Here is a 24551-nt window from a genome sequence, read left to right as displayed (position 1 = left end):
AATACTTTCATCTTTTTTATTTTGTTTTGTTACTGTACACTTTTATGGTAAGAAGTCAAGAGTAAAAAAGAGGGACGGGAGCAGGTGAAGTGGATATGCTTCCTTTCCATTTTCTCAGGCAGGGGCACTCCAGGTTTTCACATCACTGCAAGGGCGAGAGAGTAGATTCAGAGTCAAGAAAGGCAAGGGCTGGAGCCCAGCAGGCGGAGGGCGGCCACGGGCAGAGACCCCAGTGGGCAGAGCCTGGCCCCAGCCCTGGCGGCTCCTCCGCTTCTCCCACATGTGAGGAAAGAGCGCGGCGCCTGCGCCCCTGTGGCGGTGGCGGAGGACACGCTGTGAAAACAACCCTCCTGGGTGTGGCTCCGCTTCTCGGCTGTCTGAATAGCCTGAAGAAAAGCCCCACGCATGCTCTGGCCTCGTCTCAGCAGTTCCAGGCCATCTTTCTCGAGGGGCGGGAGCTGACCGGCAGGAACCGGCCCCAGCGACCAGCTCGAGGCCTGGTTGGCTTCCAGCTCAGGAAGGACGCCCGAGCCTGCCGCTTCCGGCCCTGGCGGGCTGCACGTGCTCGGCCCCGTTGTCCCGGCGACCGCGGCGGTTTGTTCTCAAACCCCGGCCTCTCCCACCGCGCGCAGCCTCAACCCGCCGCTCTGCCGCGGTGGTACGGTCCAGGCCGCTAGGCCGCGAGGCCCCGGGAGCGGACGCCAGTGGGCTACCCGCGGCGTGGGAGGAGGAGGTGAGCAGGAGGTGACGGCCTGGGAGCCGGAGGCTGACCTGGGCCGGCGTTTCGGGCGAGGGGGGCACCTCGCCGCGGAGGAAGAGGCCTTCCCACGCGGCCCGCCGTGCGCCAGGCTTCGGTGGCCTTAGTTTCCTCGTTGCCGCCCAGGGCTCCACTTCTGTCTCACTCTCGACTTCCGCTCCTCCACGCTCCTTTTCCCCTGTCTGCAGCTCAGCACACCCAAGACCCTGAGGCCGCTACCCTCTTCCCGCCGCCCCCAGGGACTCCCTTGGCAGTTGGGGAGGCCCCTTCCCCGGCGCCAACAACACGCCTTTCTCCCTCACCCAGATACCATCAGCAAAATGCCAGACGTGGAGGAGAGTGTGCCCCTGAAGGACCTTGGCGACTCAGAGGACAGGTCCTGTAAGCCCGAAACCTCAGGACCCCCCCATGAAGACAAGAGCGGCCCCGAGGACCCCCCTCCCTGTAGGTCCAGCTCGGCGGTCCCTGTGGCCCCCTAGAGGGTGCTTAGTGTGGGGGGTCCGCAGACCCCCTCATCCCTCAAGTTTTCTCTCTTCACCGTCCCTCTCTTGTTTGTCCTTCTCTGTTTCTCCCCCACCCGCCTTTACTTACAGGCCCGAGGGCAGAGGTCTTCAAAGAGTTTTTGGTCCCAGAGAAAGAAGTGACCCAAGCGTGATTACTTGAATCTGACAAGATTTGAGACTGAGTCGGTTCAAAGCTCTCCTTTGTATTGTATTTTGAATATGTAGGGGGAATTGGCAGATAGATCTGGGGTTGATTTTAAAGAACCCAAATGATCCCAGACGGGAATTGGGTTTTCTCAGTGCTTTGCTAACTCAAGAAGTAGTAGTGTCCTGGGCCCAGTCTCTAGCTCGGTTCTGTAGTGGATGTTCTTTCGTGTTCTTATTGGGGCACAAGGTCTTCTCTGCGCTTTTTGGTGGGTCCAGTCTCACTGGGACTCATGCTGTATTTCTCTTAATCTCCAGAGAACGTAACTAGTCATCAAACTGAAGAGCTGTCCGCGTGCACCAACTCGAGAGAAGATTCTTGACTATTGAAATGCGAAAAATTAGATTGAGGCTTTGAGGCTGAATTAGATTAGTTTCTCTTGTGGCCACATGGGGTCGCTGCTGGTTAACAGAATGGTACCAAAAGGCTTACTGGAGGCATTTTCAACAGCCTTGAACCTGATGTGGGATGAAAAGTCCATTTTTTTGGTACATACAATTTAAGTTTTTTAGGTGTCTATTTAAATGAGTCCATATATAAAACAACTCTCAGTAAAATGAAAAATCAAATTCCTTTTTAAAAAAATTTGAAATTTTGTATACTAGGTTGACTTGGTGGTTATATTACTTGAAAATGTTTTTGTCCTTGGGATGTGGATTTTTAAAATCTATTTCGGTTAAATTTTATCTCTGATTTCTCTTTGAGCTCTCTTCGTTCCTGAATTTTAGTGCTGTTTTGGAATTGCTTAGTGCTATGTAACTTTTAAGCAACAGAACAGTCTTATCAAGGCAGGCTATGAACTTTGATTTGTTGTAGTTGGAAAGTGTTTCTATGTCTATTTCCCGCCGTCCCTCAGTAAGCTGCTGTAGCTCAATCCCCTTCTGAAGATTTTCTCTTAGCTCTCATTTAGCATTCGTGAATTAGCAGTGAGTCTATTTACGTATTTGATTGTGTTTTGCCATTTGGGCTGGAACCAAAGACTTCAGAGAGGCTGCAGAAATAAAGGGTCCACTTAAATCAAGCATCCACTTAAGGTCCAGTTCACCTTCATGTTTACCTAAGCAGGGACTCAGTGGATTTTTGGTAATGGTCTACAATCCCCTTAACTTTTTATTTTTAAATATCCTGTCTGCTGAAAAGTAAAAAATAACACAGTGAATGCCCACATTGTTAATATTCTGCCCTATTGCTTTTTCTCGCTCCCTGTATTCCCCCTCCTGCCTTTTAAAATTACAACGTCATGACTTCTTTTCATTTTTGTTGTTGGTGGTGGTCTTTTTTGTTGGTTTTTTTGAGACAGAGTCTCTGTCACCCAGGTTGGAGGGCAGTGATGTGATCTCGGCTCACTGTAACCCTTCTGGGTTCAAGTGATTCTCCTGCCTCAGCCTCCTGAGTAGCTGGAATTACAAGCATGTGCCAGTATGCCCAGTTTATTTTTGTATTTTTAGTAGAGACGAGGTTTCACCATGTCAGCCAGGCTGGTCTCGAACTCCTGACCTCAGGTGATCCACCTGCCTCAGCCTCCCAAAGTGCTGGGATTATAGGCAAGAGCCACAGCACCTGGCCTTGGCTTCTTTTAATTTTAAAATTTTTGTGGGTACATAGTAGGTATGTATATTTATCAGGTACATGGGATATTTTGATACAGGCATACAATGTGTAATAATCACATCAGGGTAAATGTGGTATACATCATCTCAAGGATTTATCCTTTGTGTTACAAACAATCCAATTATACTCTTTTAAGTATTTTAAAATGTGCAACTAAATTATTGTTGACTATTGTCATTCTGTTCTCTCAAATACTAGATCTTATTCATTCTATTTTTTGTACCCATTAATCCTCCGCGCTTCCCTGCAACCCCCCAACCCCCTACCCAACTATCCTTCCCAGCCTCTGGTTTTCTGTCATTCTATTCTCTATCTACATGAGTTCAACTGTTTTAATTTTTAGCTCCCACAAATAAGTGAGAACATGTGAAGTTTGTCTTTCTGTGCCTGGCTTAATTCGCTTAACATAATGACCTCCCATTCCATCTGCGTTGTTACAGATAACAGGATCTCGTGTTGTTTTTTTGTTTTTGGCTGAATAGCACTCCATTGTGTATATCTACCATTCGTCTGCTGATGGACACAGGTTGCTTCCAAATCTTGGCTATCATGAATAGTGCTGAAATAAACATGGGAGTGCAGATATCTCTTTGATACATTGATTTCCTTTCTTTGGGGTATATACTCAGCAGTGGGATTGCTGGATCATATGGTCGCTCTATTTTTAGGTTTTTGAGGAACTAAACCAAACTATTCTCCATAGTGGTTGTACTGATTTACATTCCCACCAACAGTGTACGAGGGTTCCCTTTCCTCCACGTCCTCACCAGCATTTGTTATTGCCTGCGTTTTGTATAAAAGCCATTTTAACTGGGGTGAGATAGAAAGTCATGACTTTACCTCTAAATATTTCATTGTGTATCTAAGAACAGGGGCATTCTCCTATGTAAATTTCTACAGTAACCTTATTTTTCCTTTTTACATTTTTAAATATTTTTACTATAGAAAAATTACACATTTATGTATTAGTGTGTAACACATAAATTACACATTTATGTGTTACACACTAATACAATGAGCCCCCATTTATCCATCATTCAGCTTCAACAATGATCAACTTGTGGCCAATCTTTGTTCATCTACATCTCCTCTACATCTTGGAGCCAAATAATTTTCTGTGAAAAATCATGACACTTCATCAAAAGAGAGTGATAAAATATGATGTATTGTATACAACTTCATTTTACACACCAAGTAATCATTGTAACTACCATATATACCTATTATGTGTGAATGCTATCAGCTGTACTATAGTTCGGCACTAAAAACTTAGAACAGTGGTTGCCAAATGCCCATGCTGATCTGTGACAAAATTCTTAGCACTATTTAGTGAAATTAAATCATAAAGATATTGTAATGAGTTTTCCTAAAGTTAATTCGATTTAAAGGTCTGCTTTTTATTTTGATAATATTTCCTTTCTGTTTTTTTTTTTGGAGGTTAAGCTATCTTTTCTTTGATGAAATTATGATTTTGGTGGTGCTAGAGTGATTTTTATTTGCTTGTTTCACTGTCCATACTAGGCAAAAGAAAAAGTTGGCAAGTTGTTTTCAGTTGCTTAAAATATTTTCGGAAATTTTATTAGTCTGTGAAATCCTAAAATCTGAGAACTACCACTTTAGAAGACCAAATGACTTTGGCGCTATTCAGTAACATCTGAGTATTATCCGTAGGGAGAGTTTAGCTTTCATCATGTGTAGCATCAGAGGCAGGAAAAGGAACGTGGAACCTTAATACTTAGATAAATGTTTATTTTTGCACATTTCAAATTATTGTTTCTTTGCTGCTATAAATACGATTTTACTTTTTAAGAGAAAAGTTTTTCATCTGTTTCACTTCCTCCTTTTTTTGTGAACTAGCTATTTGCCCTCTCTTCCCCCAGTGTGAGACTACTATTCTGAAAGTTTCTAGCGCTGGCATGGGGCATACGGTGCAGAAAACATAAATCACTAGAATAATTGGGTGAGTCTGTGTAAGACCAGTTTGATTAATCTAAATTTGGGGCCTACTAGATTGAGTGAATCTCTGACTAAAATAGAAATTCAGACTTGCATGGGCTCATTGTTGTCCACCATCAGTTCTTTCTGTCACAGGTCTGACAAAAACCGTTAATGAAGTTTCCAAGCTGAGCAACAAGATTGGGATGAATTGTGATTACTACATGGAAGAGAAGGTTTTACCTCCAAGCAGGTATAGACTCTTCTTCTTTCATGTTGCTCATCCTGGCTTAGGTACTTAGCACTAATGGCTTCAGATCAGACTTGAAGCATTTTTATTTAATGGTACAATCAGTATTTAAACCTGAGAGGTCTCAACAACTTAAACAGAAGAGTACTAAGTTATAATTATTAGTACCAAAGAAGGTCAAGAAGCAAATGTTACTTAGCCAACAAATAAACCAAAGCAACACTTGTTAAAATAAATAGGGTGGATTTCAGATCTCTGACAAACTTGGAGGAAGCAGCCTGTAGTACTTAATCTGTTGCTGCATAACAAATTACCCCAGAATTTAGCAGCTTAAAATAATATTTCATTTTTCCATTTTGGGTGGTTTTAATTTTTGGAGGCAGGGTCTCGCTCTGTTACCTGCATGCGGTGGTGTGGTCATGGCTCACTGCAGGCTCCACCTCCTGTGCTCAAGTGATCCTCCTACCTCATTTTCCGATTTTTTTTTTTTTTTTTAGAGATGGGGTCTCACTGTGTTGCCCAGGGTTATCTTGAACTCTTAGGCTCAAGCAGTCCTTCCGCCTCAGCTTCCCAAAGTGCTGGAATTACAGTCATGAGCCATTGTGCCCAGCACAATAATATTCATTATGTCATGGTTTCTGTGGATGAGAGATATGGGCATGGTTTAACTGTATACCTCGGGCTTATAGTCTCTCATGGGTTGTAGTCAGTCTGCTGACTCTTGGCCAGAGGCTCCCTCAATTTCTTGCCACATGGGCTTTTCTATAGGGCAGCTCTAAACATGGCAGCTGGCTTTCCTCCAAGGGAAAGAACAAGAGTGTGTGTGAGAGATGGTGCCCATGACAGAAGCCAGTCTTTGTAACCTAATCTCAGAAGTGACATTCCATTGCTTCTGCTACATTCTTTTTTTTTTGAGTTGGAGTTTTGCTCTTGTTGCCCAGGCTGGGGTGCAATGGCGCAATCTCTGCTCACTGCAACCTCCGCCTCCCGGGTTCAAGCAATTATCCTGCCTCGGCCTCCTAAGTAGCTGGGATTACAGGCATGTGCCACCACGCCCGCTAATGTTGTATTTTTAGCAGAGATGGGGTTTCTCCATGTTGGTCAGTCTGGTCTCGAACACGCAAGCTCAGGTGATCCGCCTGGGCCTCCCAAAGTGCTGGGATTACAGGCGTGAGCCGCTGTGCCGGCCCACTTCTACTACATTCCATTTGCTATAAATGAGTCATTAGATCCTGCCCACCCTCAAGGGGAGAGGCTTCCACAAAGATGTGAATACAATTGGCCCTTGTATCTGTGGGCTCTGCATCCCGTGGATTCAACCAACTGCATATAGAAAAAATTAGAAAAATGAAATAAATAACACAATAAAAATAATACAAAATAATACAAAATTAAAAACCAATATTGTATAACAACTACTTACATGGCATTTATGTTGAATTAGATATTTAAGTAATCTAGAGATGATTTAAAGTTTATGGGGCCAGACGTGGTGGCTCACGCCTGTAATCCCAGCACTTTGGGAGGCAAAGGCGGGCGGATCACGAGGTCAAGAGATGGAGACCATCCTGGCCAGCATGGTGAAACCCTGTCTCTAGTAAGAATACAAAAATTAGCCGGGCATGGTGGTGCGAGCCTCTAGTCCCAACTACTCAGTAGGCTGAGGCAGGAGAATCACTTGAACCCAGGAGGCAGAGGTTGCAGTGAGCCAAGATCGCACCACTGCACTCCAGCCTGGCGACAGAGCCAGACTTCGTCTCAAAACAAAACCGAACCAAAAAAAAAAAAAAAAAAAAAAAAAAAGCCTATGGGTGGATGTGCATAGGTTATATGCGATACTATGCCATTTTGTATCAGGGACTTGAGCATCCATGAATTTCCGAGGGGGATCCTGGAACCAATCCCTCTTGGATACCAAGGGATGACTGTATCAGGAAGCAGAGATCTTTGGGGCCATCTTGTCAGCTGCCTACCATATAGCTCCTATCAACTACCCTTTTAAGTGGCTTCATACTAAACAGGCACAGATAAAGATTTTCTGTTAGTGGTGTTTTGACTCGGGATTTTTTTTCTCCCAGCTTCATAACTCAGCTTATTTATCAAAATCTGAACTCTGTTGATAAAGAATGCTTCCACACCCACACCAGGCTTTATTTTTATTATTCTTAGTTATATTGACATTGTGGTAAAGAAGAACCATTCAGTAAGTATGAATTGAATTGGTTCTGCTGGTTTATTGACAATTAAGTGGGTAAATTTCAGTGTCAGATTTTTTTTTTTTCTGAGACAGAATCTTGCTCCGTTGCCAAGTTGGAGTGTGCAGTGGCATGATCTCAGCTTCCTGCCATCTCGGCTTCCTGGGTTCAAGCAATTCTCTTGCCTCAGCTTCCCGAGTAGCTGGGACTACAGGTGCGTGCCACCATGCCCAATTAATTTTTGGATTTTTAGTAGAGGCGGGGTTTCACTGTTAGCCAAGATAGTCTCGATCTCTTAACCTCATGATCCACCCGCCTTGGCCTCCCAAAGTGCTGGGATTACAGGCGTGAACCACCACACCCAGCCCAGATTTTATATTTTTAAGCAATTCTTGGTCAGGCACAGTGGCTCATGCCTGTAATCCCAGCACTTTGGGAGGCTGAGGTGGGAGGATCACTGGAAGTTAAGAGTTCAAGACTAACCTGGGCAACATAGTGAGACCTCGTCTCTACAAAAAAAAAAAAAAAAAAAAAAATTTTTTTTTAAATTAGCAAGTTGTGATGGTGCATGGCTGTAGTCCTAGCTATGCAGGAGACTGGGGTGGGAGGATTACTTGAGCCTGGGAGGTCAAGGCTACAGTAAGCTGTGCTAGTGCTACTGAACTCCAGCCCAGGTAACAGAGCAAGACTCTGTCTCTAAAAAAACAAATTGTAAATATTGTATCACAGATGAGGCTGAGAAAAGAAAACACAATTAAAAAATAACATTTTTCTAATTTTCCACCAAAAGACAAATAAATAATGACAACTTATGATTCATTTGCATCCTTAAATGCTTTTGTCAGAGGGCCACTGTGGGGTGTCTGTTACTAAAGGGCCTCTCTCCATCACATGTTGCTCCTCTGGTCTTCATGCTCTTTTGATTTGTTCTTGACTGATGTTAGCAAGTTTCCATGCCAGGCACAACTCCGGGAACAGGTATTGACCAAACTCGGGTCTCTCAGCTTCTCTCTCACTGTTTAGATATGTTTGTTGCTCACAGGGGAGGAGAGAAAACTGAAACTGGGAGAATAAGGTCTGTGATAGGGTGGTGGTGAGGGAGTTGCAGGTGCATGGAGGGATAGAGGGATATGGCAGGTAGAAGAAAAGAGAGATGGAGAAATGAAGCCAGAGAAATAGTAGTATTCAGAGCTGGGTTTCCAAGTATGGTGATATAAAAAATTATGTTGGGAAAAAGGCTGAAATTGTTTGAGGTTAGTCATTATTGGCAGTTGGCTTTACCTTAGGTTCATAGGATGATTTTAATTACAATTGTAGGTTCCTAAGGGAAATTTCGTTCTCAGATATTCATTTACCAGGCATTTATTGAGTCCTTACTATGTCACAGGCAAAATGCTGGGTGCTAGGGATAGAGATACAGATAAGGCACTGTTTTTGCTGTCAAGAAGCTTTTGTAGGGGAGACAGTTGAATAATAGCAAATGACTAATTAGGCTGATAAGTTCACTTGTAGCTGCACATATATAGAGTTTAATGAGAGTGTTCAGCTACCTATGGAGGATCAGGGAAGATTTGCCTACGGAGGAAGATTCGGCCTATGAAGACTTGAGTTTTGGATGTTGAGTAAGTGCTTTCCAGGTGGTCTTGGTGTGAAAGGTTGCACCAGGTAGTGGTGACAACATGTCAGAGGCAGAGAATGGTGGTAGAACATGGTATGTTCTTTCCAACCAGCTTGCAATGACTGAGCACAAGGTGTTACAAGGTGGAAGAAAATACATTGGAAAGAGAGGGCAGAGTGTATGATATAAGGTAACATAAGACATTTATCTTGCTGGTGATGGGGGAGCCCCCAAAGGACTTTAAATAAGCATTACTTCATGTTAAATATGGCATCTTAGAAAAAGCATTGTTTTTAGAATGAATTGGTGGCAGTGTGGAAAACAGATTATAAAGGAACAAGACTAGAGGCAGGGAGACTAGTTAATTTAAGAGATGATGGTAGCAGGGGGCCGGGCATGGTGGTTCATCCTTGTAATCCCAGCACTTTGGGAGGCCAAGGCGAGTGGATCACTTGCAGCTAGGAGTTCGAGACCAGCCTGGCCAACATGGCAAAATCCTGTCTCTACTAAACATTTAAAAAAAAGCAAGCCAGCTGTAAACCCAGCCACTCAGGAGGACTTTTCCAGGAAGTCGTGTTGTTGGAATCACACAGTATGGACCCTGTTCCGATTAGTTGTTTCACTTAGTAATTTCATTTAAGTTTCCTTTATGTTTTTTGTGGCTTGATGGCTCATTTTTCTTTTCTTTTTTGTTGTGTGTTTGTTTGTTTGTTTTTTTGTTTTTGAGATGGAGTTTTGCTCTGTCACCCAGGCTGGAGTGCAGTGGCACAATCTCGGCTCACTGCAACCTCCGCCTCTCGGTTTCAAGTGATTCTCCTGCCTCAGCCTCCCGAGTAGCTGGGATTATAGGCGTGTGCCACCATGCCTCTGCTAATATTTGTATTTTTAGTAGAGACAGGGTTTCGCCATATTGGCCAGGCTGGTCTCCAACTCCTGGCCTCAGGTGATCCGCCCGCCTTGGCCTTCCAAAGTGCTGGGATTATAGGCATGAGCCACCGCACCCGGCCTTCTTTTTGTTTTGAGATGGAGTCTCACTCTGTCGCACAGGCTGGAGTGCAGGGGCACAATCTTGGCTCACTGCAACCTCTGCCTGCTGGGTTCAAGCGATTCTCCTGCCTCAGCCTCCTGAGTAGCTGGGATTACAGACATACACCATTTCACCCAAGTAATTTTTGTACCTTTGGTAGAGATGGGTTTTCACCATGTTGGCAAGGCTGGTCTTGAACTCCTGATCTCAAGTGATCCACCTGCCTCAGCCTCCCAAATCATTTTTTTATCATTAAATAATATTCCATTTTATGGACAGTTTATTTATCAGTTGAAAGACATTTTTGTTTCTTCTAAGTTTTGGCACTTATGAATAAAGCTGCTATTAACATTTGCATGCAGGTTTTTGTGTGAACATAAGCTTTCATTCATTTCGGTATATACCCAGGAGCGTGATAGCCAGATCATATGTAAGAGTATATTCAGTTTTGTAAGAAACTGCCCAGCTGCCTTCCGAACTGGCTGTACCATTTACATCTGACCAGCAGTGAATGTGAGTTCCTATTTCTCTACATCCTGGTCAGCAATTAGTGGTGTCAGTTTTCTGATTTTAGCCATTCTAATAAGTATCATATAGCGGTGTCCTTTTTTTTTTCTTTTTGTTGTTTTAATTTGCAACTCCCAAATGACAAATGATGTTGAGTGTCTTCTCATATACTTATTTGCCATCTGAACATCCTGTTTGATGAGATGTCTGTTAAGGTCTTTGGCCTATTTTTTAATGGTTGTTCATTTTCTTATTATTGTGTTTTAAGAGTTCTTTGTATGTTTTGGATACGTATCCTTATCAGAGATGTATTTTTCAAAGATTGTTTCCTAGTGTGTGGCTTGTTTTTTTTTTTTTTTTTTTTTTCTCTTAACAGTGTCTTTTACAGAGCAGAAGTTTTTAATTTTAATGAAGTACAACTTAGCAATTTTTTCTTTTGTGGATTATGTTTTTGGCATTGTATCTAAAAGGTCATCACCAAACTCAGGGTTACCTAGATTTCCTCCTATGTTATCTTCTACAAGTTTTACAGTTTTGTATTTTGCAAGTAGGTCTGTGATCCATTTTGAGTTAACTTTTGTGAAGGGTTTAAGGCTTATGTTTAGATTTTTTTTTTTTTTTTTGTATGTAGATATCTAGTTGTTCCAACATGATTTGTTGAAAGACTCTCATTTCTAAATTGAATTGCCTTGGCTGGGTGCAGTGGTTCATGTCTGTAATCTCAGCGCTATGGAAGGCAGAGGCAAATGGATTGCTTGAGCCCTGGAGTTCAAGACCAGCCCGAGTAACATAGCGGGACCCCCATCTCTACTAAAAATAAAAATAAAAAAATTAGCTGGCATGGTGGCTCATGCCTGTGGTCCCAGCTACTCAGGAGGCAGGGGTAAGAGGTTTGCTTGCACCTGGGAGGTTGAGGCTGCGGTGAGCCTTGATTGTGCCATTGCATTCCAACCTGAGTAACAGAGTGAGACCCTGTCTCAAAAAATAAAATAAAACAAATTTCCTTTGCTCCTTGTGTTTTTTTCAAGGTGAAAAAAAAAGACTTCTTTCTGGCTTCCATTACTATATAGATGGTAGTGCCACTGAAATTGAGAATACAAGAGGAGCAGATTTGGATGAGGAAGATAATGAATTTAGTTTTAGATATGCTGATTTGGAAATATCTGTGGACCTTTGGTATTTTCAAAGAAGGAATACCCTTTCCTAGATTTCAGGAGTATAAGAAAATGAAAGATCATTTAGCTCAATGCTATGTGTATACACAAATGGAAATCAAGTTACATATCTAGGCTAGATGCACAGTCAGTGCTAAAAGTCAGCCTGACTTCTCTCCATTCAGGGCTCTTTCTACTGCAGAGGGAGGGCTGCTCTGGAACCACAAGGAGCCCTTCTGAGAGGTTTTGCCATTACCCTTGAAATACAAATAACCCTAGCTTGTTCAACTCTGCTGCAGTTCCAACATAGTTCCTGGCCTTTCCCTGTTATTATAATGGCCTTTTACCATACCAAATTCAATTTGGGGTTTAGGAGGTTATGACACTGTAACTGTTTTTTGGGTTGAGAGAGTAATCTGCTCATTTAACCCCCTTATAGTCTGGAAGGCAAGGTCAAGGAGACAGTGCACAATGCCTTTTGGGACCATCTTAAAGAGCAACTATCAGCAACTCCCCCTGACTTCAGTTGTGCTCTTGAACTTCTGAAAGAAATTAAAGAGGTGAGTGACCTTCCATTTGTAAATGTAAAGTTTCTAGACATCTGCAGCTCATTGGAGTGTCAGTGACTAGCAAATCTTAATGGAACATGGTCCATGAATCAGTCAGAGACTAAGCAATAGACAGAAATCACACAGTAATTTCAGCATGGAGGGTTTAATATAAAAATTATTATAATGGGAATTGGAGAAATGAGGGCTTGACTAGTAAGAGTAAAGAAAACTAAAGAATATTTGAATATCACATATAAAGGGCATCTCTCATACCCTTAGGGCTGAGAGAGGCCAACCAAGGACCTCATTTGAGAGGGCATAGGTATGCCATGAGAAGTTGCTGGCCTATGCATGCTGCTGACAACAGTGCACTGCAGGAGCCAAGCACTAGAGAAGCTATTCATGCTACAGGAGCCAAGAACTGCAGGAGCCTGCCGAGTGAACATACCAGAACCAGGAATAAAAGCTCTTGCCTTTGCAATGTCTTTCTAGTATGTGGCAGACATACCTTAAGGTGACCCACAATGTTCTGTACCCTTGTATAATCTTCTCCCCTTGAGTGGATGAGATTTGCAACTTCCAAGCAGTATGGCAAAAGTGATGGGATATAACTCCCATGATTACATTTCATCATATAATACTCTGTCTTAGGAGACTGGAGGGAAAGATTCTCCTGCTGGCCCTGAAGAAGCAAACAGCTGTGTTGTGAACTGCCTATCGAGCGGGCCACGTAGCAAGGAACTACAGGTGGCTTCTAGGACCTGGGGTTAGCATCCAGACAATAGCCAGTAAGAAGCTGGGGCCCTCAAGTGTACAGTTGTGAGGAAATGAATTCTGCCAACAATCTGAATGAGCTTGGAAACAGAATCTTCCCCAGTCATGTTTCCAAATGAGAATGCAGCCCAGCTAACACTTTGCTTGCAGGCTTGTGAGACCCTGAACAGAGGACCCAGCTAAACTGCATCTGTACTTCTGACCCACAGAAACTGAGATAATAAATGTGTGGTGTTATAAGTTGCTAGGATTATGGCAGTATGTTATATAGCACAGAAAACTAACACCTTCTGCTGATGAAGCTTAAAATGTGCCATCTGGCAAAGGAAAGATGGAAAGGACTTAGTTCCATTTTCACAGAGCAAAGAACAATGGATTTGGATCTGTGAGGCAATATATTGATAAATGGCACAGTTCACACCTTTGGCTACTCAGCTTCCACATGCAGTCTTCTATACACATTTGAATTCCTGAAAAGAACTCTTACAAGACAAATAGCTAATTATTATTTATCCTCCCCCGCAAATGAGGAGACATGGCCCAAACAGTTATTGTATCCATCACTGGTCACTCCTCAAATTCAGTCAGTTTCACTGAATATTCTGTTACTTGAAGGCTAAATCATAAAATTAACTTCTAACAACTTGTATATAAAATAACAATGGAAAGAAAGGAAGAACAAAATGTTGACATATATAAATAAACATACATATAATAAGCAAAGATAATTTTTATGGTCCTTGTTTCCATAACTGGTCACAAGGCTCTAGTTGTTATCTATGGCTTCCTTCTTCCACTGTTCATTCATTCCATATTTCCCTTGTCCTTGGCCAGAACTTCAGCTGGTTGGGGTTCTTTATCTGGTGCAGTGACCCAAACCTTCATTGCCAAAGAGTCTGAGACATTTTGCTTTATTTGTTTGCTGTGGTTTTCCATTAACCTTTAATATTGAGCTTGGAAGTACTAAGAGGCAACTCAGAGAACCTCCTGAGTTTCAGGCATAGTCTTTCTTACCCCCATAGTGTGGCCACAATCCAGTTTCTCATTGGTACTCAGGAGCAAGTACTGCAGCCAGTACAGTAACTCCTTTTTTAACCCTTTTGGTTCAGTGGTATAAGGAGCCCCCAATGGCCAGGTGACAGTTTCATCTTCTATTTCATTGGAACCAATGCAAGTATTTCACACAAATCAGCAGACCTAAAAGTTGGCAGAATGGGAAACAAAAATCCTGCAAGTGGGTTATCAGGTGTACCAGTAAGAGGAACCAGTCCTACTTCTACTGCTTGATTCCTGGACCCATGTATTCTGGCATTAGGGTACAGCACCATGGAATGGTCTTTGAAGCTGGGCACAGTGGCTTACACCTGTAATCTTATCACTCTGGGAGGCTGAGGTGGGCAGAATGCTTGAGTCTAGGAATTTGAGGCCAGCTTGGGCAATGTGGTGAAACCCATCTCTACAAAAAATAGAAAAATTAACCAGGTGTGGTGGTGCATGCTTGTAGTCTCAGCTACTCAGGAGATTGACACAGAAGGATTGCTTGAGCCTGGGAGGCAGAGGTTGCAGTGAGCTGTGACTGTGTCACTGTGCTCCAGCCTGGGCAACAGAGAAAACCCTGTCTCAAAAAAAAAAAAAAAAAAAAGTTGTTGATTCAAAGCATATATTGCATCCTATAAGACCAGTTCCCTTCCTTTCAGGTATTGTTGCTCACCTAATGCTGTAATTGAGTCTAAAATAAGCCATTCTGCTTTTTCGTTAGGCCAGTTGATTCTCAGTGAAAGCTTTTTGGTCAGACCAGTTAATTTAGTAGGTATGAATTCACTGCATTTCTTTTGCTATGAAATGAGTTCCTTGAGCAATGCAGTGGGGCATGCAAAGACCCAGGACAGCTGAAAAGGCATTCTGTGATTATGTGGATGCTGGTAGCCACATATTCTGAATATGGCAACTCCATATCCAGAATATGTGTCTATCCAAGTAAGGATGAATCTCGCCGTCTCTAAACTGTTAGAGGTCCAGTGAAATAATCTGCCATAAGATGGCTGGCTGATCCTCCCTGAGTAATGGGCCATATTGTGGGCTTTTAAAAAATTTATTTAATTTTTTTTTAGGATTTGTTTTTGTTGTGGCAAAATATTCATAACAAAATTTACTATCTTTTAGTGTTACAATTTACTGGCATTAAGTAAATTTACAATGTTGTATAACCATCACCACTATCCATTTCCAGAACCTTTGAATCTTCCCTAACAGAAATTTTGTACTTATTAAAGAATAATTTCCCTTTCCCCTCTCCTGCTAACACCTGTACTTTCTGTCTCTATGAATTTGACTACTCTAGGTACTTATAAGTGTAATACAATATTTGTTCTTTTAGTTTTGGACTTGTTTAACTTAGTGTAATGTTTTAAAGGTTCATCCATATTGTAGCATATATCAGAATGTAAATCCTTTTTATGGCTGAATAATATTATATGGATGGAATACATTTTGTTTATCCATACATCTGTTGATGGACATTTAGGTTCTTTATGGATGCTTTATGCCTTTTGGCTATTGTAAATGCTGCTGCTGTAAACATTGTATAGAAGTATATATTTGAGTCCCTGCTTTTAATTTTTCTGGGTATATACCTAAAGGTGGAATTGCTGGATCCTATGGTAATTCTATGTTTAACTCTTTGAGGAACTGCCAAACTGTTTTCTGTTGTAGCCATACCATTTTATATTCTTACCAGCAATGTACCAGGGTTCCAGTTTCTCCACATCCTTGCCAGCATTTGCTATTTTCCAGTTTTTATAATGGCCATTCTAATGGGTGTGAAGTGGTATCTCATCGACTTGCATTTCTCTTAATGGCTAGTGATATTGAGCATCTATTCATGTGTTTGTTGGCTATTTGTACATCTTCTTCAAAGAAATGTTTACTCAGGTACTTTGTCCATTTTTAAATTGGGTTGTCTTTTATTGAATTTTATGCTTTTGGTATCATATCCTGCCAAATCCTAGATCATGAATATTTACACCTATGTTTTCTCTTAAGAGTTTTGTAGTTTTAGCTCTTATGTTTAGGTTTTTTTTTTTTTTTTTTTTTTTTTTTGAGATGGAGTCTTGCTCTGTCACCCAGGCTGGAGTGCAATGATGCGATCTTGGCTCATTGCAATCTTTGCCTCCCGGGTTCAAGCAATTCTCCCACCTCAGTCTCCCGAATAGTAGCTGGGATTACAAGTGTGCGCTATCACGCCTGGCTAATTTTTAGTATTTTTAATAGAGACAGGGTTTCACCATTTTGCCCAGGCTGGTCTCAAACTCCTGACCTCGGGTGATCTGCCTGCCCCGACCTCCCAAAGTGCTGGGATTACAGACGTGAGCCACTGCCATTTTGAATTAATATTTTTATATGGGGGTAAGGTAAAGGTCCAACTTTGTTCTTTTGCATGTGGATATCCTCTTTTCCCAGCACCATTTGTTGAAAACACTGTCCTTTCCCCATTGGTTCTTGGCATTGTTGTTGAAAATCATTTGACCATACATCCAGGTTTTATTTATCAGCTCTCTGTTCTTTTGGTCTGTGTATCTGTTCTTATTACCAGTATATGCTTGGTCTCTTATAGGCCATTTTCATTTGATAATAGATTGCTGCTGTGCATGTCCAGTCTTGTAGCTATGTAAGTTAGACAATACCTAATTCCTGATGAGAAGCTTAGTCCACATGGTTACCCAGTGTTCTATAGTAAGGTGTTTACTTTCTACCAAGGCCCAAGAAGTTGTTTCTCAAAAGGTGAATAATTATCAGTAAAGAAGGAATAGATTTGCTTCCAATTCCTAAAGGTCCATGTGTGGTTCTCTTATTGGTGCTTGCAAGACATTCTATACAGGACCCTTATTTGCTATGGACACTTAAAGTGTCATTGGATCTGCAGGATCATAAGGCCCAAATGGTAGAGTGGCTTGTACTAAGTCTAAACTTGCTGCAGAGCCTACTCTTGCTCTAATTAGTTAGCACTCCCCTACCCCCCCCCCCAAAACAGTGGGTAACCTTGAGTGATTCTAAATAAATCAAAATCACTCAAATGAATGTCAAAGTAGCAAACACAGGTGTGGTGCACGTTGCCTTAAAAATCCAAAAAGGGGGCCGGGCGCGGTGGCTCAAGCCTGTAATCCCAGCACTTTGGGAGGCCGAGGCGGGTGGATCACGAGGTCAGGAGATCGAGACCCTCCTGGCTAACACGGTGAAACCCCGTCTCTACTAAAAATACAAAAAACTAGCCGGGCGCGGTGGCGGGCGCCTGTAGTCCCAGCTACTCGGAGGCTGAGGCGGGAGAATGGCGTAAACCCGGGAGGCGGAGCTTGCAGTGAGCTGAGATTGCGCCACTGCACTCCAGCCTGGGTGACACAGCGAGACTCCGTCTCAAAAAAAAAAAAAAAAAATCCAAAAAGGGGCTGGCTATGGTGGCTCAGGCCTGTAATTGTAGCACTTTGAGAGGCCAAGGATGGTAAGTTGCTTAAGCCCAGGAGTTCAAGACCAGCAGGGACAACACAGCAGACCTCCATCTCTAGAAAAAAAAATCTTTTTAAATAGTTGGGCATGGTGGTCATACCTGTAGTCCCAGCTACTTAGGAGGTTGAGGTGGGGGGATCATTTGAGCCCAGGAGGTTGAGGCTGCAGTAAGCTGTGATCATGCTACAACACTCCAGCCTGGGCAACAGAGCTAGACCCTGTCTCAAAAGAATCCAAAAAGGAGGACCAGGTGTAGTGGCTTATGACTGTAATCCCAGCACTTTGGGAGGCCAAGGCAGGAGGATAGCTTGAGACCAGGAATTTGAGGCCAGCCTGGCAACACAGCGAGACCCTGTCTCTACAAAAAAAAGAAAGAAAGAAAGAAGGAAGGAAGGAAGGAAGGAAAGAAGAAAGAAAGAAAAAAAGGAAAGAAAGAAAGAAAGAAAGAAAGAAAGAAAGAAAGAAAGAAAGAAAGAAAGAAAACCTGGATATGGTGACATGTGCCTGTAGTCCTAGCTACTCAGGAGGCTGAGGTGGGAGGATCACTTGGGCTCAGGAGTTGGAGGCCATGATCACACCACTGGACTCTAGCCTGAGCAACAGAGTGAGATTCTGTCTCAAAAGAAAAAAAAAATTCTAAAAGGCCTACTAAGTATTATGCCTTTTTTTTTTTAATGGTGGGTGGTTCAGGTACAGCAATTTGTCCTTCACCTTGGAGGGCATCACTTGAAAAGCTCCTGACCACTGAAACTCTAGAAACTTTACTGAGGTGACAGGCCCCTGAATTTTTGTGGAGATCATCTGCTATCCTCAAGTTTGCGTGTGTTTAAGGCATCTAAAGTACTTGAAACTTGCTGGACATCAAACCTCACTCATGGTACCAACTTTTTACCAGAGTCCAATCAAGAGGCAGAAACCATGCAGTAATTTGAACAAAGAGAAGCTTCCACAATGCAGGAGCTTGCTGAGAGGAGCATACCAGAGCCAAGAAGGAAGGCCCTTTTCTCTTGCAGTTTCTTTTTAGCACCCTCTTTTGACAAAATCTAACACTGTGCCAGCTAGGAAAGGAAAAATAATTCAAAGGCCCAGCTCCGTTTTTGCAGAGTAGACACTGAAGGGTAGATTTGGAGCTGAGAGGCTCCAAATTGGTAACTGGCAGAGCTTGGCAATTAAAATAGATAGTATGGAGCAACTTTGATTTTATTTGTTTAACATGAAGGTAAACAGTTGAGATCTTGCTATGAGAACACCATATTCTGTTCAATTAAATATTCATTGAATCTTATCCCCTAGGCCCCCACCATGTTCCGTGTGTTACAGAGGCACAGGGATGAATAAGAGTCCCTGTTTACCAGGAACTTATTTTGGGGGTTAATAGGCTATTTCAGTGACTTGCAACAGCTCCTATGCCTATTTCATCCTTGCCCTTTAAAGCAAAATAATCTAAAAAATGCCTCCCTTTTAAAGTTAAGAGACCTCATCACCATGTGATGGTGGGTATTTTATATTTGTTGTACCCTGTATGTCTTTTTACCACACTCCTTGATTTTATTCATCTCTATATCTCATTCTGCCTAGAAAATGATCTACTATTCCTGTAATTGTTCCCCTTGAGCCTTGAATTATCACTAGCCTCTAAACAAAGATAAATAATATTCCATGGGAAATTTAGGGACCCAACTTCTTGATCCTTAAAAAACATAGGCTGGTGTGTCTTTAGCTAAAGGGGTTGCCCATTGGATAAAGTTTGGGGCTCTAAACAGATCAACTCCTTTGACTTTCTTTCCTGGGCAGATCTTGCTATCACTGCTATTACCACGCCAGAACCGCCTGAGAACTGAGATTGAAGAAGCTCTGGACACGGACTTGCTCAAGCAGGAGGCAGAGCATGGGGCTCTGAAAGTCCTCTATCTCTCTAAGTATGTTCTCAACATGATGGCTTTGCTGTGTGCACCAGTTCGAGATGAAGCAGTGCAGAAACTAGAAAACATTACGGATCCTGTTTGGCTACTGAGGTATGAAACTTGGTACTGCCCCCAGAAACCTGCTTTAGCCCCTGAGCCAGGAAAAGCTGGGCCAGACCTAGATTATAGCCATTGTCTTGACCAGCTATTCCCTGCTGAAGACCTGACTTAACACCTTTTTTCTCCTCTCTGGTCAATTCACTCTTCTTTTCCAAAGATGGCCCTGCAGGGCCTTTTGGTTATCCTGGCTTGATTGGACCACCCCTGTATAATACCATAAGACAGTACAGTACATACTTCTTTCTTTTAAGGAGTTAAAATATCCCTTTCCCAGGTTTTCTTTCTTTTTCTTTTTCTTTTTTTTTTTTTTTTTTTTTTGAGACGGAGTCTTGCTCTGCCACCCAGGCTGGAGTGCAGTGGCCGGATCTCAGCTCACTGCAAGCTCCACCTCCCGGGTTTACGCCATTCTCCTGCCTCAGCCTCCCGAGTAGCTGGGACTACAGGCGCCCGCCTCGTCGCCCGGCTAGTTTTTTTTTGTATTTTTAAGTAGAGACAGGGTTTCACCGTATTAGCCAGGATGGTCTCGATCTCCTGACCTCGTGATCCGCCCGTCTCGGCCTCCCAAAGTGCTGGGATTACAGGCTTGAGCCACCGCGCCCGGCCTTTTTTTTTTTTTTTTTGAGATGGAGTTCCACTCTTGTCGCCCAGGTGCAGTGATGAGATCTTGGCTCACTGCAACCTCTGCCTCCTGGCTTCAAGCAATTCTTCTGCCTCAGCCTCCTGAGTAGCTGGGATTACAGGTGTGCACCACCACACCTGGCTGACTTTTGTATTTTTAGTAGAGACAAGGTTTCGCCATGTTGGCCAGGCTGGTCTCGAACTCCTGACCACAGGTGATTCACCCACCTCAGCCTCCCAGCCTCCCAAAGTGCTGGGATTACCGGCATAAGCCACCATACCCGGCCCTTGGGCTCTTTCCCAGGTTTTTCTTCTTCCAGTTCACACACTATGAGGAGACAGTGATGGGTGGTCATCCCTGTTTCACAGCTCTAGGAACCAAGACCCAGAAAGTTAAAAACAAAAACAAAAACAATTGGCCCAATGAGTCAAAAATAGCATCACCTATAATCCTACTTCCTGAAGAGAACTGTTAGCATGCTGGTGTATTTCTTTCCACTGACTACCCTTTTTAAGAGACAGCAGAATGACCATAGTGAAGGAGATCTAGACTGAAGGCTTCAAGGTCCAGAGACTTAGCTGTTCCCAATTCTGCCACTGACTCACGCTGGGTATTGGGTTCTGGGCCACATGTCATCTTCTGAAAATGTAGGAGGTAAGACTAAGTTAGTCTTAAGGCCCCTCCTTACCCTAAAATACAGTAATTTAATGACTCCTTGGGTGGGTTTCTAGCTTACTAGGTTCCATTTCATAGTATAAATATTCTCTTTCCCCTTGTGTCAGAGGGATCTTCCAGGTTCTGGGCCTGATGAAAATGGACATGGTGAACTACACTATCCAGAGCCTTCAACCCCACCTGCAGGAACATTCCATTCAGTATGAACGGGCTAAATTCCAGGAACTCCTCAATAAGCAGCCTAGTATGTATATAATGTGAGGGCAGGAATGGGAAAGGTACTACCTTGGGTCTGACTTTTATAATGTTAGAGAGTCCTCTGTCTCTTTTTAGGAATAGAAAGTTGCTTATTAGGTGAGGGGAGGGAGCATTTATTTATTGACTAGGAGTATATCTTGAAAAGAACCTTGGTCTTGAAGCCTCAGAGATGAAGATGCTAAAGATGCTTATATACTCCCTTACCTGTCATAGGTCTCCTTAATCACACCACCAAATGGCTGACCCAAGCAGCAGCAGACCTTACCATGTCACCTCTGACTTGCCCAGACACTTCTGACTCCTCCAGCCTGGCTGGCCCCTCTCCCAACGAGGCAACCAACAACTCAGAGCCCCTCAGCCCCACAATGGTGCTGTGTCAGGGCTTCCTGAACCTCCTTCTCTGGGACCCTGAAAATGAAGAGTTCCCTGAGGTAGGAATGTCTGGGGGCACTGCCTTATTTTGTATTCAGGGCTTCCATCGGGACTTCCCCTGACAGCCTATTCTTCCCTGGTTCCCAGACCTTGCTGATGGACAGAACCCGGCTGCAGGAGCTGAAGTCCCAGTTGCACCAGTTAACCATCATGGCTTCAGTCTTGCTGGTGGCCAGTAGTTTCTCTGGCAGTGTTTTGTTTGGCTCACCCCAATTTGTAGATAAACTGAAACGCATAACCAAATCCCTGTTGGAAGACTTTCACTCCAGGTGAGCTGCATAGTTATTTTTTAGAGCAGAAGGTGATATGTGGTATTTAGAACATAGGCAGGTAATGAACGATTGCTTACTGTCTACCACAAACCACAGAAAGGTCCTTTGGAACCAACTACAAAGATTGTTTGTTTCTTCCCATAAGTGGTCATAAGGCTTGTAACAACAACAACAACACAAAACCTTTCTTCCAAAAAGGGTAGTGTGGAAGATAGTTTGCTGCAAAAGGGTCATTATCTAGTTGAGTGGTGACAGTGGGCTGGTATCATTACATATATACAGGACTTGGTCAGTCAGTCAGCAATATTGATTAAACATTCCACTGTGTGCAGGCCATCACACCAAAGGAGAAAGAGGAATCAGAAGGCCAGGTTGTAGTTATGAGGTGGGACAGATGATTCTGGAAGATGCCTAAGAAAGTCTTAAACATGTATATGTAAAAATCAAGTCCATGGGACTAAAGAACGCTGAGCGGATCCAAGGGCACAACTAAACACTTTTCCAGAGTTGATTTTATTATTTACTTTGTTTGCTAAGAAGTAGAATACGATGCCACATATAGAGAATAGCTGGTGTCTTGAGGGTTACCGTGAGGACATTGTACCTACCCACTGGGCCCTATAGCCTGCCAGGGGCTGGGGTTTGGGGGTGGAGAGGATGGCTGACATTCTCCCTCAAGTGGGCCTGGCATCTGGTATACAGCATGCTGGATTCTGGGCCTATGCCAGGGTTACCTGGTAGGTGCCAGCTTACTTTCTTTCATGGTCTAGGCCTGAGGAAGCTATACTGACTGTGAGTGAACAGATATCTCAGGAAATCCATCAAAGCCTCAAGAATATGGGCCTTGTTGCTCTGAGCAGTGACAATACAGCATCTCTGATGGGACAGCTCCAGAACATTGCCAAGAAGGAGAACTGTGTCCACAGTGTTATTGGTGAGTATGCTTGTGGGGTAGTGAGAATGGTGAGGGAAGAGATAGATCCTGACCGTGGAACCCCAACCTTTAACAACTTGAAGCATGGTAATTGGGTACGTCATTGTTTAGCCTTGAGTTTTTTCAAAATGCTGGGTTGAAATCATATCCATCTCAGTTTAAAGACTAACTGTGGTTCTCAGCATGATTTGCACCCAGAAATTCATGACTTCTAGGCGTGGGATATATCTAGCCGACCTGGTTAAGTCACTTGGACCAACAGGTCATTCTCTAACTGCACCCAAGAAATCTGACATTCCCCCATCTCCCAACAAGAAACTAGTGCTGAATTTAGCTGGAAGACATCGTCCTATAGTGGGGAATCCCCTACCCTCATGCTGGAGTGGAGGCCATGAACTTGGCCAGCTTGCTCCTAACCTTAGCCATCTGAAGGATCAGTCTAAGTTCCTCCTGTTATGTCAAACACTCACTAGGATCTAACTGATGGCTACTTAAACAATCTTTTGAATAGTCTGAAATTTACTAACACACTAGTTTTTTATATTTGTCCTTGAGAGCAAGATAGCAGCCCCCTTTCCAAACAAAACAAATTTCCTTATCTATAGGTAAGTGGGCAGGTTGGTACATATCTGTTAACTTAGAACATGGGTGAGTAGAGCGCAGGGGGAATTTTCTCCCTGAAGTCTGTTTGCCCTTTCCCTTATCACTGTATTTTTCTGCTCACAGATCAGCGAATTCGTTTGTTTCTCAAATGCTGTTTGGTTCTTGGTGTGCAGCGGTCTCTGTTAGACCTTCCTGGAGGTCTTACTCTCATTGAAGCAGAACTGGCAGAACTGGGCCAAAAGTTTGTCAACTTGACACATCACAATCAGCAGGTGTTTGGTCCCTACTACACTGAGATCCTAGAAACCCTCATCTCCCCAGCCCAGGCACTGGAAACAAAAGTGGAGTCTGTTTGATAGCATCGGCTCAGAGCCCTGGTACCTTGAACCCAAGAGGAGGCCTATCATCTTCCTGGAGTAACATCACCAGTGACCAGCAGACAGTGAGCTTCTGTCCCAGGCCCTGCAGCCAATACACTAAGGCTGTAGGGATCAAGCATGTAAACACCAGCTGGCCCAAATCCATTCACTAATAAACTTCTTAAGTGCAAGAAATCCTCCATTTTTCCTGTGCTGCAGGCTGAGGCCAAGCCCTATGACTTTAGCCCTCAACTAGCTGAGAAGCCAGCAAGCCCTCAGTTTTCCCCTCGCTGGCTATTTGTACCTTTCAACATACAGAGTGAGCAGCCAAGACAACTAGGTGCTAGCGTTATTTTCTTTTTTTTTTTTTTTTTTTTTTTTTTTTGAGACGGAGTCTCGCTCTGTCACCCAGGCTGGAGTGCATTGGCCAGATCTCAGCTCACTGCAAGCTCGGTGGCTTGAGCCACCGCGCCCGGCCAGCGTTATTTTCTTTAAGGGTAAAGCATTACTCTGGGGGAGCTCTTAAAACTCTGGAATTATCCAAATTGTGAATATAAGGGCTTCTTTGGAAGCCTTTGTTTTGTCCAGTTCACCTCAGGAGAGGACATGGTTTAGGGAAGTTAGCTCATTTCTAGGACCAAATTTCCCTAAAGGTTTCAAAGAATGCAACAAGAAGTCAAGGGATATTAAGAGCCTCAGTTTCCTCTTCTGTTGCATGGTCTGACGCAGTATGCAAACCCGGGACTGGATGAAAATGGATATTGGCTACAAACAAGCATTCTGTTGAG

The 24551-nt window shown here is 43.3% G+C and overlaps 1 protein-coding gene across 15 annotated transcripts; it reads left to right on the top strand.

Moving 5' to 3' along the window:
• The first annotated feature begins 529 nt into the window (after positions 1–529).
• Positions 530–23965, top strand: TCP11 (t-complex 11). 15 transcript variants are annotated; one of them, XM_010389631.1, is made up of 11 exons: positions 530–733; positions 1064–1201; positions 1723–1928; positions 5168–5264; positions 12202–12322; positions 19382–19602; positions 21013–21149; positions 21377–21594; positions 21683–21864; positions 22638–22801; positions 23528–23958. In XM_010389631.1, exons 4-11 carry the CDS (start codon positions 5218–5220, stop codon positions 23758–23760), a joined length of 1323 nt encoding a protein of 440 aa, XP_010387933.1. In that variant the 5' UTR covers positions 530–733; positions 1064–1201; positions 1723–1928; positions 5168–5217; the 3' UTR covers positions 23761–23958. The 15 variants fall into 15 exon arrangements, with proteins under 15 accessions (XP_010387933.1, XP_010387932.1, XP_010387929.1 ...); XM_010389630.1 differs by having other exon boundaries at positions 5153–5264; XM_030928271.1 differs by lacking the exon at positions 1723–1928 and adding an exon at positions 20746–20884 and having other exon boundaries at positions 599–733; positions 5153–5264; positions 23528–23965.
• Positions 23966–24551: the final 586 nt, after the last annotated feature.

Source organism: Rhinopithecus roxellana, chromosome 4 (genome assembly GCF_007565055.1).
Source record: "Rhinopithecus roxellana isolate Shanxi Qingling chromosome 4, ASM756505v1, whole genome shotgun sequence".
NCBI lineage: Eukaryota > Metazoa > Chordata > Mammalia > Primates > Cercopithecidae > Rhinopithecus > Rhinopithecus roxellana.
This window is presented reverse-complemented; position numbering and strand designations above follow the sequence as displayed.

What these genes read in the sequence shown, in the direction of transcription:
- TCP11 (XM_010389625.2), top strand. Translation starts at nt 1,078, where the DNA reads ATGCCAGACGTGGAGGAGAGTGTGCCCCTGAAGGACCTTGGCGACTCA. An exon ending in GATCCTGTTTGGCTACTGAG is followed by an intron (nt 19,603 to 21,012) that starts GTATGAAACTTG and finishes CCCTTGTGTCAG; the next exon opens with AGGGATCTTCCAGGTTCTGG. An exon ending in ACTCCTCAATAAGCAGCCTA is followed by an intron (nt 21,150 to 21,376) that starts GTATGTATATAA and finishes TACCTGTCATAG; the next exon opens with GTCTCCTTAATCACACCACC.